Here is a 19,484-nt window from a genome sequence, read left to right as displayed (position 1 = left end):
TTTCCTTATCTATAAAATCAAGATATAAACCTGCCTTATAAGGTGGTGTTTTTAATTAAATGCTATAACCAAAATGTAAAGCTTCTAGCACAGAGCTTGGAACATAGTAGGCACACAGAAAATATTATTTTCCCCTTTCTCTCCATGGCCCGAAGCCCCATTTCCTACCAGTGCTTTGTACAAGAACAGAATGCCTTATGGATGCTCATTTGATTCAGAAATTATGATGTTATTAAATTCGCTACCTCCACCCCCCAAGATTCCCAGGGTAATAGGGCGTGTGATCAGGGACCTAGGGATAATCTGAATCTTTACCCTTACTTGAAAGGAGCAAATGACTGTGGCCTGAGCTTCTGAGAACCAACCAAAGGTTGGCATGTGAGGATACGCCACTGGTCCTGCTCAGGCTCATTGTTGTGCCACACTGGAAAGGCTTTTTGGCCCCTTTGGCAAGGATGTGGAACAATAGGAACTTTCATATACTGCAAGAAGGAGTATAAATGAGGACAACCTCTTAGAAAACAGTTTGGCATTAATTAGTAAAGCTGAACATACCCTGCATACCCTATAACCAGCCTCTACTTCTGGATTTATACCCTGGAGAAACTAGAAAATACACAGAGGTCTCTTAGTGATAGAATGGATAAATAAATTATAGTACATTCATACAATGGAATATTATAAAGCAATGAAAATGAACAAGTGACTACTACATGAAGCAATAGGGATGAATTTTACAAACGTAATATTGAGCAAAAAAATCCAGGCATAAAAGAATATATAATGTATGTTTCCTGGTAACAAAAATAGGCAAAACTCATCAGTGGTGGTAAGAATCTGAATAATAGTTACTCCTGAGGGTGGGTAGTAACTGGAAGAAGACATAAAAGGAATTTCTGGGGTGGTGGTTACCAAGCTGTATTCAGTTTGTGTTATACATAATAAAAAGTTTACTTTAAAATACATAGAGTTTGATTCCATTTATATAATGTTCAAAAGCAGGCAAAATTAAGCAAAATATTTTTAGTGATACATATATAGTTCATTATTTTTACAAAACGTGGAAAAATAATGATTGTGAGAAGGAAAGGGAAGTGAACAGATGGACAAAGATATAAAGAGCTTCTTAGATACTGGCATGTTCAATTTCTTAATTTAGGTGCTGGTTACATGGTATTCACCTTTTCAGTATTATTATTTAAGATATACTTATGTTCTATATATTTTCCTGTATGTATGATATATTCCACAATAACAAAATTAAAGAATACATCAAAACAAACGAACAAAAAGCATACACCCTTAAAAGAAAGAGTAGCACAGTGTAGAGGTAAGATAATTTTAGAGCTGTAAGAGACCTTGGAAGCCATCTTGTACAACTATCTCATTAAAGAAACTGAAACAGAGGCCCAGAGAAGTTAAATGACTTGCTCAAAGTGATTCAGTCAATTAGCAAGCCTAATCTAGAGCCTAGGTAGGCCTCCTAGCTTCCTGCCAAGTGCTTCTCCTGCAGACCCACCCTGAGTCAGGCCTAGTTTCCCACTCTTCTTCCAGAGGTCCTATCTCTAAACTGCATACATCCTAAAACTCACTTATGTTATAGTTTTTTCCCTTCTAAATTTGATGTTTTTGTGGTGGGAAAAAGAGACCAGAAAAGATATCCTCTACTCCACAGATGCTCCAAATACTCAGAAAGCCAGTCAAAATATCTAGGAGTAGAGAAATAAACCCACAACTATTTCTCCACTCCTAGATATTTTGACTTGGTAATTGTAGCTCTCCCGCTTCTCTGTACCTCACAATATGGCCTACTGCAATATGCAGGCTGACTTTTGGATCTCCGAGTCATGAATGAGAAGGTTAAGTTGATAAAAGAAAACTCTCCTACTTCATCTTTGCGCAAGCACAAAGGTCTCTTTTGGGAAAAGTGAGCTCTTCCACCACCTTGTGACATAGGGTGAGAATAGCAAGTCCTCAGATCCATTCCTGTTCCTGCTCCAAGGTGGCAGCGCTGTAACGTACCATCTAAGGACTAATCTACAGAAAATTACAAATAGAGCAAGGAGGGGAAGGGTCTGATACTGCAGGGGAGCAGAGAATCATGTAATCATGTTAAGGAATAGTAAGAAAGATCACAAAACCCAAGGAAGGCAATGGAGCCCCTTTATTTCACCCTAACCACCTCCTATGCTAAGAGAATCAGACAACTACAGCAGGGGAAAAAGGAACAGGACCCATAAAGATTTGCTCTAAACTAATAAAAATTTGACACACTTATACTTCTTCTAGTCAGTATCCTCGATGCTCTCTCTCACTACAAAACTTCTTGAAAAAGTTATTTATACTTCTTTACCTCCAATGCCCTCTCAACTCACTCCTACTTCCACCCCTTCACTGGAACTGCTCCTACAAAATTGCCAAATCCAGTGTATATTCTGTCCTCATTCTCCACAATCGCTCAGCATCTGATCAACTGACCACTCTTTTCTTGAAATACTCTCTTCTCCTGGCTCCTTTGACATCCACTCTCCTGGTTTTATTATCTTAGACCTTACTTCCTTAAGGAAGTCTTTGCTGACTGCTCTACTTACAGTGGCCTCTGCCAATAATCCTTTACCTCATCATCCTGTGTGTTTCTTTATAGCAACTATCACAATTTTTAGTTAACTTATTTATTTGTATAATTTTATTAGTCCTTCTGCACTAGTTTATTTTTCAACCATGTTTATTATCTGGTTTTTGTCATTTCCTGAGAACACAGACTTTGTCTCTTGTCTTATCTTTGTCTTGATCCTTTGTCTTGCTCACTACTGGCATACTGCCTGGTGCAGCGTAGGCACTCAGTAAATGCTTATTGAATGAAAGGCATTGGAGCTAGATTCACAGCACTTCCTCTCTTCCTTCCACATTTCAGACAACATGTTATCCTTTGGTGACATCACTTGCCTTTATGTTTCCCCCCAAGACTTCCTTTGGTACTCAATTTAGCCAGATTTCAAGCTGTATTCAAGTGTTAGCAAACAAGGTGGTATTTAAATTATGATTTAATTCAAATCTCATAAGCTCCCTCATGGAAAGTCCCTTGAACCAATCTCCCTTTATACCATTATCAATCATAGTTTCAGCCTTCAGAACCTTCTCGTGCATAGCTATACCCATATTGTCTCCCATGCAGTACATTTTCAGTGGGTAGAAAGACTGCAGAGGCTTTGGTCTTGGTCAAAGATCTGAATAGATCTTCATTTCTTTTTTATGATCCAACTAGCTATCCCATCACAAAGTCTACAGAGTGTTACACTAGATGTATGCTCTTTTTATTTTTTTGAGACCGAGTCTTGCTCTGTTGCCCTGGTACAGTGCAGTGGCATCACTGTAGCTCACTGTAACCTCCAATTCCTGGGCTCAAGCAATCCTCCTTCCTCAGCCTCCTGGGTAGCTGGGACTGCGGGCATGTACCATGATGCCCAGCTAATTTTTCTATCTTTTCAGTAGAGACAGGGCCTTGCTGTTGCTCAGGCTGGTCTCAAACTCCTGAGCTTAAGCAATCCTCCGCCCTCAGCCTCCCAGAGTACTAGGATTACAGGCATGAGCCACTGCACCCGGCCCATGAGATGTATACTCTTTACTAAAAAATACAATTTTGGAAAAATCTTCAACAACAGTTATCTGTCTAGGAAAACATTCCCAAAGTATAGACAGTATCACTTACCTAGCTCTTTCTCACAACCTCTCAGCCCAATAGTCATAGGAATGTTGTCTATCCACACTCACTTTACTATTTAGGAATGTGAAAATGTGCAAAACTCTATAGGTATGTCTGTGCTAATGTAGGTTTATGTGTATAACTGTGGATGAATTCTACTGGTCATCTGGTCAGGACTCAATTTAGAGAAGAGAAAATTGAGATCCCAAGAAGTCAAGTAATTTTCCCAGGGTGATACAGTTAATAACAGGTCTTGTACTAGTAGTCACTTCTACTGACTTCTAGTCCTTGTTTGCTGCTCTATTCTAGAAATTATATTCCTTAATAGAAATCACCACATCTCTTTGTTAGTATGTAAATCTCCGTGCCCGTGTCAGTGAGCATGCATGTGAATGTCTACATGTCTACGTGTCTATCTGCAAGTATGTGTAAAGCATATCACTTAGTGTTTATGCCTTTCTGTTAGAGAAACCTCTAGATAATTACAGTTCTTTATGTCGGCACCAGCACTGAAGTCAGAAGAAGACCTTCTGAGTCAATCATTAATAAGCACTCTTGGCCCTTTGTCCAATCAGCTCTATTCCTGGGTCTTCAGGAAATGGGGCCAAATAATCAGGGTGGAACCAGAATCTCCCAGGGTCAAACTTGTTTCCAGGGCAGTGAAAGCAACTAGAGATAAGGCTGTAAGAGGCTGTGACAGATCAGTAGTGACTTGTCTCTGCAATGAGCATGTGCTCAAGCTAACATGGATACCATCCTGGTCTTCAGCCTCATCATTACATCCTATGATGCTGACAAGAAAGGTAAGTACTTCTCTAGCCTAATGTCCTAGGGAATACAAAGAGAGGCCTGGAAAGCAGTGGGGGTCTTTTCCACCAGATAGAGATATAGCTGACATCCAGCAAGTGATACTTTCTGGAAGTACTCCCATGTTATCCTTTCCTGTCTAAGTAGGACTGCAATTTATTCAACCTAGAGAGATAGCTAAATACAGTGTGAAGATGATGAGACATCTTCAGAGAATATGATGCATTCTTTTGTCTTATTCATGTAACTAACATTAAAAGTCCTCGTACTGTTAGATGGCTTTCTTTACCGCAGGGTACTGTCACAGTTTCAGTATTGTCATCACCTCAGACTCCCAAATTTATAATCCCTCATAAGATGTTGCCTTTGTTTTTAAGGTAGTACATCCAAATAGTTAGATGGCAATGCTCTTGGGTGCGGACAGCTGAGGGAAAGAGTGATATGGGGGTGGAATGGCACCATTTGCTGCTCTTTGGTAACTGTTTATTTAAAACATGATTTTTCAAATTTTCCTAAACATTTAATCTCTAAAATTAGCTAATCAGAGTTAAGGCCAAATACCATAAGGTGCAGCATTAACAAATTTAACAAATTAAGAAAGTTCACAACATCCTGTGAGCCATGTGCCAAAAAGCAGAAATAACTATGACCTATGGTTCTGTGGAAACCTATAGAGATACCTTGTCCAAGGTTAGACTAAATAAGCTTTCAAAAGTTTTCTTTAATACAAGAAGGCAGATAGAACACGAAGGAAAAGAGAAAATAAGCAGTATTAAAGGTAATGAGTTGGTTAGTCTTTCTTTAGCTTTGTAATTTAACTTTATTTCACCTTTTTTTCTTCTAAAGGTAATGGATTGGTACTCAGTATTCATTATATTAGGCTAACTCCTACTTGTATGTATTTGGCTGTGATTTTTAAAGTCTTTTTAGGGAGTGTTTGATCTCCTCAGTTGCAAGTTTTATGAGCAGGAACTGCATTCTATTGCATCTTCCCCTCCAGTGCCCAGAATTCTAAGGAGTAAGTACCCAGTAAATTCTGACCTTCACCCCCTACCCCCACCAGACCTCAGAGATAGCAGTTGCCAAGTGGAACAGCTGCCTGGGCTCTTCCCAAAGGATATGCCAAGCACCAGGGATTTGCTAACGAAAGGTAGGGAATGGGCCCTTTCTGGAAAATCATGTTGCCATTCCAAGAAATTTTTATCTTTAAAAGATACCTTATCTCCTTGCTTCCTAGCCCAGATCTCAAATATCCTATTTTAGAGATATGTATTCCCCCAGGAGGCTTTTTGAAAACCAACTTTTACATTAACTAATACCTAAGGCATGCCTATATAAATCAAACAGATGGAGATAAACAAGGAGGCAGCACCTAATCCTCTGTGCATTAAAGAAAACAATCTATGAACATTTCTCTGTGCTGAATTTACTGCAGTCAGCTATCTTCATGACACCCCTGGCAGGAAGGAAGAAAGGCAGGACTTGTATATTTAGTACCATGAACATATACTAAGGAAAAAGTAAACTAAAAAGAGGAAAAAATGTAGCAGTGGAATTTAACAGGGGTCAGGAATGGAAGTGGGTTAGCTGGGCACCATTCAGATTAAGAATCAGCTTCATTTTTCTGTCTGGCTTTTCTCCTTCTAGAAACTCACACAGAAACCAAAAGGGCAACATTCATCCAAAATCAGACTGTGGCTACTCTGCAGTGCCTTGGTTCTGGGAGCAAAGTGAAAGTCAACCTTCTGTATTTGGAGAGAAAGCCAAAGGTTAAGCATATTCTAAAGAACCTGAAAGTCATTGCTGTTCCCCGCAGAAACAACTTTGTCTCCCCAAGCTGTCACCTAACCCTTACATCCAAGTTTCAGACTGGATCCCTTCTAACAGGCAAAGGTGAGATTGGAAAAGGAGATGGAGGTAGGCACTAACTTTTAGCTGACATCCTTGAAGGCAGCTGGAGCGTATTAGCAGGTAAAGCCACAAGGAAATGGATCATCCCTCCCTTGGACAAATCTATGTTCTCTCTGAAAATCAGTTTTCTAATATCTAAGATCTCTTCTATCCCTGATATGCTGTCATTTTCATATTATCTCCATTTCTGATGGGTCTTGTTTTGACAGTTTTTTAAAAAATTTTCTTTGTTTTGAATGCACACAGTTTTCAAACAGCACAGATTTATAGCGAAAAGTAAGTCTCCCTCCTACTCCTGTCTCTCAATCCTCCAGTTCTCTATCCCTGAGAGAACCACTATTACCAACTTACTATATTTCCTTTCAGAGATACTCTAAGCACATACAAATGTACAAATCTTAAAAACATAAATGATAGCATACCATATACACTGTTACACACCTTGCTTTTTCCACTTAGCAATATATCTTATAGGTTGTTCAATATCAATATGTATGTATCTGCCTCATTCTTTTCTTTTTTTTTTTTTTTTAAGACATCTCATCTCATCTCTTCATGTCATCCAGGCTAAAGTGCAGTGACATCATCATAGCTCACTGCAACCTCAAACTCCTGGGCTCAAGAGATCCTCCTGCCTCAGTCTCCCGAGTAGCTGGGACTACAGGTGCACACCACCACACCTGGCTAGTTTTTTTCTATTTTTCGTAGAGACGGGGTCTTGCTCTTGCTCAGGCTAGTCTCAGATTCCTGGCCTTAAGCAATCTTCCTGCTTTGACCTCCCAAAGTGCTAGGATTACAGGTGTGAGCCCCATGTCCAGCCTATCTCATTCTTTTTAACAGTTGTACGGTATTCCATTGTATGGATCTAATTTGTACTACTAGTCCTCTATTGACAGATATTTTGGTAGTTTCCGATCTTTTGCAAATACAAACAATGCTGCAAACAATGACTTTATACATTTTCTTGTATACCTTCAATTTATCAGTAAGATAAATTCCAAGAAGCAGGATTGCTCTGTCAAAGGTTAGATAGATATTGCTAAATTACCCTCCATAGAGGTGTTCCATTTTGGATTCCTACCCACACTGTGAGAATATATATTCCCCCACAGCTGCTGGGCAGTGGTTCTTGACCTCAGCCTTAAGTTTCCTTGCTTCTGCCTTCCTTTCCTTCTCTCACCCATTCTTTTTGTCAAATAATTTCTGATCAATAGGTTGGTAGGCAGTTCCCCTTTACACACGGGCAATCCGCTAGATGCTATTGCCATGCTGCTGGAAAAATAAAATAACACTTGACACTTTCAGAGAAACTGTGGGTTCCTAAGCAGAATAATGGGGGAAAACGTTAAAAACTAGACTAGAGATTGGGAAATAAGTGGATAGGCTCTCAGGATATGGCCCCAGTACAGTAAATTATATATTCTCATGTGACCTGAAGGTTTTGTTCACTTTATTATACTTTCTAAAATTCCAAATTCAATGATTTCTGTGGGAAAAAAAAACTCAAAATCCTCTGGCAAGGTTTTGGGCTTTCAGTCACTCAACATTAATGAAAATTAATTAAATCAAATTATTTTCCTCTTAAGCTATGACACCCTGTTTGACTCAGTGGCAGTTGTGACAGAGAATAGTGGACTTAAGTCATTTTGGAGTCTGGAGCAGTCTGGGCAGAGTAAATATAGTGCTATGCATTGTGGGACTCAGGGCAATTAAGGACATTAGCTCTTAGAAATTTGGGACAAGAGAAACTGAGAGGTTAAGGGAGAGGAGAGATGCCAAAGATCTTCCTGACCTCATTTAAAAATTTGCCTTTAGCTAGTCTTCCAAGAAGAAAGGAAGAAACTCTTCCTCTTTCCTTCATGAAACGGTGGTTGGTTCCCACATCTAGAACTTGAGCTACTACACTGTACCATTTGAGCCATGCAAAGAGACTAAATAGATGTTTGTGGATTAGTTTGGGGACCTAGTCATCATTCATCATACATGTCTATGAAACCACAAGGATGAATTCTAAACAACTGATTTATAAATGGACTTTTGAGACATAATCCCTTTTATAAGTTTGAAACTGCCGATTCTGAATTTAAACATACATTGAGTACCAGGATGTGACAGACCCTAAATAAGTTAGAAACAAAAAATTAGGTAAGGCCGGGCGGGGTGGCTCACGCTTGTAATCCTAGCACTCTGGGAGGTCAGGAGTTCGAGACCAGCCTGAGTAAGAGTGAGACCCCATCTCTACTAAAAATAGAAAGAAATTATCTGGCGCTAAAAATATGTATAGAAAAAAATTGGCCGGGCATGGTGGCGCATGCCTGCAGTCCCAGCTACTCGGGAGGCTGAGGCAGTAGGATTGCTTAAGCCCAGGAGTTTGAGGTTGCTGTGAGCTGGGCTGACGCCACAGCACTCACCCTAGCCCAGGCAACAGAGCGAGACTCTGTCTCAAAAAAAAAAAAAAAAAAAAAAAATTAGGTAAGTGGTCAAACTTACAAGGTCATAAATAGATGCCCCCTGAAGTTACCACACTATGGATGAGACAGTCTGCACAGGAGATGTCCCAGAAACAGTCAGAAGACAGTTTATGAAAATGTCCTCAGAATAAAGTAGGAATTTGAAGCTGTAAAGATGAAAATGTTCTGCAACACAGATGGTCATCAGAAATGATATGGAACATAGAAAAAATTAGATTGGGATTGTTTGTTACTGTTTATGGAATCTGGCCAAAGAAAAGACCCTCTATTATATAAATATTTTGAAATTTCCTTCTGGTGCAGAAAGATGACTCATTAGGTCTTCTTTCTCTGCCTTTTTTTTTTTTTTTTTTTTAAACAGGGTCTGGCTCTGTCACCCAGGCTGTGGCACAATCATAGCTCCCTGGAACCTCTAACTCCTGTGCTTAAGTGATCCTCCCACCTTAGCTTCCTGAACAGGCGCCCAACACCATGGCCAGCTAATTTTAAAATTTTCTTGTAGAGATAGGGTCTCACTATGTTGCCCAGGCTGGTCTGAACTCCTGGCCTCAAGCAATCCTCCCATCTCTGCCTCCCAAAATGCTGGGATTACAGATGTGAGCCCAGCCACATTAGGTCTTTATCATTTATGATACAGTATACACCATCTAAATACTATTGTTCAGATTCTATGTTAATCAAGAAACTTTCCAATTACGAATTAGGTTTCACAAGAACCTATATCTTTAGAACAGGGTACCAAGAAGAGGAAAATGTCCTATCTGATCCATTTGACAGATACAATCCCCTGTGTAAATTTTTTAAATGTCATTTTAGTATATGGATTAGGTTTTTTGGAATTTGATTAGTGTGAACCAATTTCAAAGGTTTGATTATCCCAGGTGAAACTGTGGGTATAGGAGAAATAATATCAAACTAGTGTTTCTTCTGATATTATTACTTTTGACAAATTAATTTCTACATAGCTCAGTTTCTACAGCTACAAATGGGAATGAAGTGTTTATATTTACAAACTTGCTCCATCTTGATGCTCAGTTACCTAGCAGATGAGACTTGAAAGAGAGGAGTTGCTGACATGGCTGGACATTAATTTAGAAGCTAAGCAGAACTGAAAATACTGTACAACGACAGGTGAAGCCTATTTAGTAGACTTTGAAATAGTGGTTCCCAGGAGGTAGGAAGACATGCCACATTGAAATACCATTACCCCTGTGGCTAGAGGGCAGAGTTCCTCTACTATGTTTCCCTCCTCTTTCAATCATAATATCATTCAGTTTGCAATGTGTTTTCACATGTGCTCTCTCATTTTTATTTGGTTTTGATCTTCATAATACCCCCGTGAAATAAGTAGACCATGTATTATTTTATCATAGCCATCTTACAGATAAGGAAACCAAAACTCAGAGAACTTATGTGACTTGTCCAAAGTGAGATTTGTTTATCTTCATCTCATCAGTCTCATAAATATTTATGTTATGGCTTCAGAAAACCGATTGGCACTACACTGAAAATTTCCTTGTGTTTTCTTTTAAACCTGTTGATTTTATGTCTGTCTCTGCCTATCTTTGCCAACACTGTCTTCCTGATTAAACTGAAATCAGGGACTACTTCTTCCCCTGTAATTTCATGTACACTGCCTAGTGTTGTCACTGGCCTCTGTAGCAAAGAACTATCATTTTCACATGGACTTAATTAACACATTAACTGCCATGTGAGTTGCATTTAATTCACGTTAGTTTTGAGCCTAAGGCCCTTGTGAAGTAACTCACACATGTCTTCACCTTGGGAGCCGCGTGAACTATTTTTCAAGTTGCATATAACTTATGCACAGAAAACAATAAAAAGCCACAAATTTTTCATTAAATTAGAAAGGATCATTTTGTTTTCAAAGTTTTTATTCTATCTTTTGTGATAAAACACTGTGGCCCCAAGGAAAAAAATTTCTTTTCTAGTGTGGCAGTCAATGTGTTAAGACACGGAAGAGTAATTCAGAAAAGTCACTGGGCATGGTGGCTCATGTCTGTAATCCCAACACTTTGGGAGGCTGAGGTGGGAGGACTGCCTGAGGCCAAGAGTTTGAAACCAGCCTTGGCAATAAAGCGAGACCCTGTCTCTACAAAAAAATTTTTTTAAAAATTAGCTAGGCATGGTGGCACACACCTGTAGTCCCAGCTACTGGGAAGGCTGAGGCAATGGGATCACTGGAGCCCAGGAGTTCAAGGATGCAGTAAACTATGATCACACAACTGTACTCCAGTCTGTGCAACAGAATAAGAGTCTATCAAAAGAAAGAAAAGAAAGAAAGGAAGAAAGGAAGGAAGGAATGAAAGAAGGAAGGAAGAAAAGAAAAGGAAGGGAAGGAATGAAAGGAAGGAAAGGAAAGAAAGGAAAAAAGAAAGAATGAATAAAAGGGTCAACTAGAACTTACAGACCTTAAATAATAAGCAGTGATATGGGACCATTAAATATGGACCATGAACCACTGTCTGAATTGGATTAGGTCAACTCTGGAGGTGAGTGAAGTTAGTTCCAGACTACAGCCAGAATCCATCTACTTCTCATTATTTCCACCGCTGGTGTGAATCACATTATTTCTCATCTGGATTTCTGCAATAGCCTCCTAACAGGTTACGCTGCTTCTACCTTTGTCCCCCACTAGCCCATTCCCAACACAGCAGCCCAGTAATTCTGTAAAAATAAAGCTATATCCTGTCACTCCTCTGCTCAAAACTTTGCAATGGATCCTCGTTCCAATCACAATAAAAACCAAATTCCTTGAACTGGCCTACAAGGCCTTAAATGATATAGGACTGTTTCCTCTAGATTCTCATCTCTTACAATTGTTCCCCTTGCTCACTCCACTCCAGTCTCACTGGTTTCCTTGCTACTGTCATATGCCAGACACACTCTGCCCCAGGGCCTTTACCCTCTGCCTAGGTCACTACTTCCCCAGGCATCTGCTTGGCTGATCCCCTCACCTCCTTCAAGTCTTGGCTCAATGCTCACCTTCTCAATAAGACTGAGCCTATATTGCAGGTTGCTCATCCACATCCCTCAGACTATTCCCATACTTAGCTCTATTTTTAATTTTTTTAGCAGTACTTATCCCCTTCTAATATACCATGAAATTTATTATATTCATTGTTGTCTGCCTCCCCCTACCTGCCCCCAGCCTTCCCTCCTCTTTGCCTGCTCCCTTGCTAGAATATATCCAACTGATACATACAAAATACTAAAGCAGTGCCTGGCATATAATAGGTCTTGCTCTGTTGCCCAGGGTGGAGTGCAGTGGTGTCATCATAGCTCACTGCAGCCTCGAACTCCTGGGCTCAAGTGATCCTCCTGCCTCAGCCTCCCCAGTCGCAGGGACTACAGGCGTGTACCACCACACCCATCTAATTTTTTAATTTTTTGCAGGGGGGGTCTCTGTTGGTCCATATTGCCCAGGCTAGTCTTGAACCCCTGGCCTTAAGCAATCTTCCTGCCTTGGCCTTCCAAAGTGCTAGGATTGCAGGTGTAAGCCACTGCACCCAGCCTAGATATTCTTCTTCTTTTTTTTTTTTTTTTGAGGCAAAGTCTCACTACATCACCCCAGCTAGGGTATGGTGGCATTATCATAGCTCACTGCAACCTCAAACTCCTGGGCTCAAGCAATCCTCCTCCCTCAGTCTCCCGAGTAGCTGGGACTATAGGTGTGCACCACCACACCTGGCTAATTTTTTCTATTTTTGGTAGAGGCAAGGTCTTGCTCTTGCTCAGGCTTAGATACTTATTTTTAAACATTTGGAGAATGAATGAAATTGAGGAGTCCATGAAGCTGGATAGACTTTGCTTCTTCCAACTCTTCCTGCTTTCCCTAATCCCCTCTCAGAGTAGTTTACTTAGACTCCACTAGTCCAACTTCCAGCAGTCATTAAGGCAAATTATATTCCATATTCTTCCTTGGACTTTGGAGCCGCCTTTTTTAAAAGAAGGAAATGTTCAATGATGTTACGCCCTCCATCTTTATTGTTATTATGGCCTTAAGAATGATAGGCAAACGAGATACGGTCTACTCCCTCACTCTGATCCTACGTTAGGCAAAAGTTCCGTAAGGATTTAATCTATATCTCCTATTAGTATCTCTATCCTCATTTATTCTTGGCATTATTTTGTGCCCGCACCCTAAACCTATGGACAAACAGGTCAATGGAGCACAATTAGAAGTTTAATATCAACTGGGTAGAGACAGGGTTTAGTCAGGTAAAGTATGACAGGATAACATTTCTCCTAAAGCTGTACTCTCATTGTTTTTTTTTTTTTTGAGTCAGAGTCTCGCTCTGTTGCCCGGGCTAGAGTGCCGTGGCATCAGCCTAGCTCACAGCAACCATAAACTCCTGGGCTCAAGCGATCCTACTGCCTCAGCCTCCCGAGTAGCTTGGACTACAGGCATGTGCCACCATGCCCGGCTAATTTTTTCTATATATTTTTAGTTGTCCATATAATTTCTTTCTATTTTTAGTAGAGATGGGGTCTTGCTCTTGCTCAGGCTGGTCTCAAACTCCTGACCTAGAGCGATCCTCCTGCCTCGGCCTCCCAGAGTGCTAGAATTACAGGCGTGAGCCACTGCACCTGGCCATACTCTCATTGTTTCTTTCTTGTTTTATAGCTTTTTTACCAGGGATCTCCCAATGTAAGGTCTATCCAGTGATGCGGGCTTCATCAGAGACTTTTTCCACCTCTACTGATGCCATTACTCCTGGGAATACAGAAGGAGAGAAAACTACAAGTACCGGTAATTTTTCTAGCCCCTTGAAAGAACAAGGTACAGAATAAATAGGAGTAAAACAAGACTAGAAAGAAAAAGAAACATCTTTAGCCCCAACATTAATCTGGGTCTCCTCGGATTTTCCTGGAGGTTACAGAGTTTATATTAGAAAACCGTTCCATTTCTTATGGAAAAAATCAGCTTCTCTATAAAGAAGGTCCCAGAAATGTTTACAGTTTGACAATATCAATTGATCCTTTACCTTCATGCAAATGAGCTCATCCCATAACCAGATTTGGCGACAGAATAAATCATAGTCATGTGGTAGGTAATTCTAGTCATTGCATTATAGATGGGCAATATTTCAATACAATTGTATTTCAACAGCAATTGTAACAGTAGTGACACCAACAAAGTGCATGTTTTCATTTTCACTGTTTTTAGAAATAATCCTCCCCAAATTGACCAGGACTCAAATTCTGCAAGATTCTAGTTTGGGTTACATCTCAGCTCTTATCAGGGGAAAAGTAAATATGAGATTAGTAATAATAAGATGTATATGAGCTACTTGCCACCAGATTTGGCTTATGACCCGGAAGCAATGCCAATTCATTTGCTGCTCCTATCCCCCACTAAAGCCAAGGGAAGCATAGGAAAGGTTATTTTCTAATCCCACAAAATCTGTCAGAGTACAAAGGTAAGAACCCCAAGAGGGTTGACAGTGAAAAATACATTTAGAACTCCTTGTATACCCAAGCCTTTTCTTCCCCTGAGAGCAGTGCAAGAATCAGCCCTACATGATTATGAAAAATTCCCAATTCCAGGGAAGGTGACTTATTGGGAACAGGCTGCAAAAGAGGTTAGAGCAGATTCTATGATGCCCACCCCACTTCTGATTCTGAGTTTGAACTGGAAATTCAGCCTCTGCCTCTGGGTCAGGCTGGGCCCCTATTAGTCTTGTGAGACAGGAGAACTTCAAGTCAAAGGGTCAATCTCTTCCCTCTCTTAAATTCTCTTTTCTCCCTCTTCCACACCTCTCTCTCCTTTAGACACAGATGAGAACCTAGAGAAGAGGAAGAAATGGAGTATTGTGGTCAAATTTCTGATTGCTGTCACCTTGTTGCTCAGTGGAGTCGCCATTATAGTATTTGTAATCTTTGAAGTCCCATGTCCTGTAAGTTTGCTAATGTTTTGGGTCCTTGACCTTGATCTATAAAGTCTTCCTTCTGTTCCAGAAGCAGCTTGGCATAATGAGAAAAGCACAGACTTTGGAGTTTGGACAGATCTGTCAATCATACTCACTAGCTGAGTAGTTTTGGAAAAGTTGCTGGAATTTTCCAACCTTAGTTGCCTTATCTGTAAAATAGGTGTCATGATATTCGCTTCTTATGGTAATTGTGAAGGTTGGGATACTGTGTAAAAGGTGCCTGGCACATAGGAGGTGCTCATTAAATGCAAGTTCCTTTCCTCTGCTATACTTAGCATTCTCTAGGAAGGACAGAACCAATAGGCCTGAATATTTTCTTTAGAATAGATGATTTCCTTTAAATTGTCTGACATGAGGTTTGGAAGATAACTAAATGCTTACCAGCCACTTGAAGTTAATACTAATCATTTTCTCTCTTCAGTGTCAATGCAAAGGAGCCAGGAAGCTGTGCCAATGCCAGTGGTGGTGGAGAAGGCAAAGGAAAGGAGGCCAGAAACCTGGGACAGCTGAATCCCAGTATGACTCTCAGCCTGAGAAGGAAAGTGTTCTCTGTGTGGTTTATGTCATTTGCTTAGAGACAAGGGGGTTAACATATAAGTGCTGGGAGACAGGGAGCTGCTTCAATTATGAAGCAAATGTGAATAATTCTTTTATGTGTCAGGAAATGGGTAGGAATTTATACTTATATTTTCTTAACATCAGCCCAGCCATAACACAACAAGATGCTTATTGAATATACATATCTCTGGGCCCCAGATATACTGAATTAGAATGTTTAGAGTGAAGCCAGTAATCTTATTTTTAAGATTTTTTAACAAGCTCCCTAAGTAGAGATGGATTTATGGTGAAATCAATGAAGCTTAAGCTTCAGGACCCGTGGGCCCTTTCCAAGGCCTTTTACCCAATTTTGTATTTTTAAAATTTGTATTATTTTTCTTTAAGAAGTTTCCCCAAAATTGCAAGAGCTTCAGAACCCACAACAGATGTATTCATCCCTGTCCCTAGGTAACTCTTATATACAACAAAGTTTAGAAACCACCACACTTGAACACAGTTTGAAGACTTGGCAAAGTAGTCTATGGCCATAACACCCTGAATGCACCTGGTCTTGGAAGTTAAGCAGGGCTGGGCCTGGTTAGTACTTGTATGGGAGACCACCTGGGATTACTAGATGCTGTAGGCTTAAAGGAGGGGGGTAAGGCTTGGCGGAGCAACCTCCTTCCCTCACCTTGGGTTTCCTGACAAGATTATAAATTTTTTTTTTTTTTTTTTGAGACAGAGTCTCACTCTGTTGCCCAGGCTAGAGTGAGTGCCGTGGCGTTAGCCTAGCTCACAGCAACCTCAAACTCCTGAGCTCAAGCGATCCTCCTGTCTCAGCCTCCCGAGTAGCTGGGACTACAGGCATGCACCACCATGCCCGGCTAATTTTTTCTATATATATATTTTTAGCTGTCCATATAATTTCTTTCTATTTTTAGTAGAGATGGGGTCTCGCTCTTGCTCAGGCTGGTCTCGAACTCCTGAGCTCTAACGATCCGCCCACCTCGGCCTCCCAGAGTGCTAGGATTACAGGCGTGAAGCCACCGCGCCCGGCCAAGATTATAAATTAATAGTGCCCTTTGGGGTCTGAAATTGACACTACACCATTGGTTCAGCATGGCTGCTTTAAATCCAGTTTAACATCTACAACATTCTATAAGGCAAGGAGACTAGGTTTCTAATACTTCTAGAATTACACAAGGTGTCCACTTTTGTAGAATTAAAGCACTGAAAATGGGTCTCAAAGATTGTCTAGTCCAGGATGGTACACATGCTGCTACTCTTGAATTCTATGTCAAATGTACGTATCAATAGTCAAGCCCAACACCCTTTCCAGGCCTGGCATTAGAATTTTTCTTATCACAGTGCTTTAGGTACCCACTGCCAACTTATTTGTTTTCTCTGTTCCAGGTTAATATTCTCTATAATCCTATTTCTTCTAATATTGGATGATGATCCCATATAAATTAGCATGATTTTATTTTATTTTAAAAAGCTCTTTACAATGGCATTCATTTTTATTTTATTATTTATTATTTTGGGGGGGGCAGGGTCTCTCTCTGTCACCTGGGCTAGAGTACCATGGCATCAGCCTAGCTGACAGCAACCTCAAACTCCTGGGCTCAAGCAATTCTTCTGCCTCAGACTCCCAAGTAGTTGGGTTTACAGGCTTGTACCACCACACCTGGCTAATTTTTCTATTTTTAGTAGAGATGGGGTCTCCCTTCTGCTTAGGCTGGTCTCGAAATCCTGACCTCAAGTGATCCTCCCTCCTCGGCCTCCCAGAGTGCTAGGATACAGGCATGAGCCACTGCGCCTGGCCAAATTAGTATGAGTTTATCACAGGTCTATTTTTAATTCTTTGTTCCAATCAACAGTATTATTTCTATACAACATTAGAAGAAATAGGCCTGAAGGGGACTAAAAAGTTTACTCCAGAATTAGTTGCCCATGTAGCAGCAACTCTGATTGGACTTCTACAAACACAATAGGCTGCTAAATGACAAAGGAATTAATAAAAATAGTAACAAGGTAGCAATTTTATACACATTACATCATTTGGGCCTCACAAAACCCTGGAAGGTAGCCAGGGCAGGTATTTACATATTACTGATACTTAATTAGAGGCTTAGAGTGGTTATATGACTTTTCCAAGGTCATACATCTGGTAGGAACAGAACTAGAATCCAAGTCTTTTGTTATAATTCCTATAGAGAATTAAAAGAGTATCACCAGCTCATTCATCTATTCCACAAAATTTTACTAAAAGCTATGTGCCAAGTTCCCTGCCTTCAAGAGGCTTACAGTCTAGTTGAGAAAAAAACTCATAGACCACAAAAACGTAATTATGTTCATAACAGTTAAGTATTTAGAAAGTACATACAAAATTAGATGGGGCATAAAGTATAGGGAGGGTGGAATGGGATTATTAAAAATATTTGGTTCACACAGACCCAAATCTCTCTTTTCAAAATGTAATGAGATTGTGTGGGACTAATTCAAGAAAAGCAGTAGAATCCCTGTGTATCTGAGATCCAAACCAGCTGCATATTCAGGGCCTTTTTCATTCAAAGCAAAAAGGTCAAGCAAAGGGTAAATGGGCACTTTACTAGTAATAGGTTATAGGTTCCAACCAGTTGTAGGTTCTTATACATATATGCACCTTGCTTGTATTTTCACAGTATAACTATTGAGTAACAAAGGCAAAATTAAGTGTACTTAGAATTATATGGGTATTTTCCAAGATCAGATGAGATTGGGCATGTTCAGGGTAGTATGGCTGTAGACAATATAGGTCTTTTTACTTGCTATCCCTTTGTTGGCACATGAAGAAATATCCATTTGCATCCTTCTTTATCATATTTATTCATATTTCCTTTCAATCTCTAGGTTGGACAAGATGCTCCCAACTCATCAAACCCAAAGAAAACTGCAGGGATCATTGTTATCCACCAGACATACTTCTGAAAAGTTTTGCTCTGCCTCACACATTGAATGAAGGATACTACACTGTCCTCTCCCTGTTATCAACGTGGGCAGATTCTTGCCAATGTTACACTTGTATCTTCAGTGGTGACATTATAATCAAACAGGAATTCCAGGTCCATGAAGGGAGAACCTGGGCTAACCCTCATGCCACTGTTACTGACTTAGACACAAGCCTTTGCAATTCACTTTGTATATTTAAAAAATGGATATCTTTCTATCCTCTCAAATGAAAACAAAAAGCCTTCCCTCCAAGCACTATGAATGGACCTTATTGCTCTCTTTGACAAAAGACTTAAACACAGCTAGCTGCCAAGGAACAAGGGCAGCTGTCAATGTGACGCAGCTCTCAACTCCTCTGTCATCCTCACAGCTGACTTCACGCTCACTGGCTCTCACCTAGCTTATGGTGGGGTTCCTGCTCTCCCCGATTGACATTCATAAGGTTCTATGCCACTACATGGAGCTATCAACACAGTAGTGAAAGGAACTTGACCCTAAGCATTCTAAAAGTCCCCAAACGGTTTAGAAACTGCAGACAAATAGTACCCAAATGAAGTCTCCTAACAATCCAGAATTCCTAAAGTGGGTCTGGTATTATATCCTACTTTATTTTTATTTATTTATTTTTTTTTGAGACAGAGTCTTGCTTTGTTGCCCAGGCTAGAGTGAGTGCCATGGTGTCAGCCTAGCTCACAGCAACCTCAAACTCCTGGGCTCAAGCAATCCTTCTGCCTCAGCCTCCCGAGTAGCTGGGACTACAGGCATGCGCCACCATGCTCGGCTATTTTTTTTTTTTTCTATATATATTTTTAGTTGGCCAGATAATTTCTTTCTATTTTTTAGTAGAGACAAGGTCTCGCTCTTGCTCAGGGTGGTCTCGAACTCCTGACCTCGAGCAATCCACCCGCCTCGGCCTCCCAGAGTGCTAGGATTACAGGCGTGAGCCACTGCGCCCGGCCTATATATCCTACTTTAATAGGGAGCTGCATACATTTTAGATAAGGATTCCAGAGCAAAATGATTATGATGATGCACAGGGGCATAGCTACGAGTCAAGTCTGATCTGCTTAAATAAGAGTTTGGTAAGAAAGTGGAAACACTCGATTATGG

General features: G+C 40.4%; 1 protein-coding gene across 2 annotated transcripts; it reads left to right on the top strand.

Annotated features, from left to right (window-relative positions):
- Window positions 1-4,448: 4,448 nt before the first annotated feature.
- C9H17orf78 (chromosome 9 C17orf78 homolog) lies at window positions 4,449-18,353 on the top strand. Of its 2 annotated transcripts, XM_069481056.1 has the most exons (7): window positions 4,449-4,506; window positions 5,574-5,660; window positions 6,158-6,403; window positions 13,541-13,666; window positions 14,689-14,813; window positions 15,268-15,390; window positions 18,276-18,353. In XM_069481056.1, the coding sequence occupies exons 1-7, from the start codon at window positions 4,449-4,451 to the stop codon at window positions 18,351-18,353; spliced, it is 843 nt and encodes a 280-aa protein (XP_069337157.1). The 2 variants fall into 2 exon arrangements, with proteins under 2 accessions (XP_069337157.1, XP_069337159.1); XM_069481058.1 differs by lacking the exons at window positions 13,541-13,666; window positions 14,689-14,813; window positions 18,276-18,353 and having other exon boundaries at window positions 15,268-15,356.
- The last annotated feature ends 1,131 nt before the right edge of the window (window positions 18,354-19,484 follow it).

The sequence above is a fragment of the Eulemur rufifrons genome, chromosome 9, assembly GCF_041146395.1.
Source record: "Eulemur rufifrons isolate Redbay chromosome 9, OSU_ERuf_1, whole genome shotgun sequence".
In the NCBI taxonomy this organism is placed as follows: Eukaryota; Metazoa; Chordata; class Mammalia; order Primates; family Lemuridae; genus Eulemur; species Eulemur rufifrons.
This window is presented reverse-complemented; position numbering and strand designations above follow the sequence as displayed.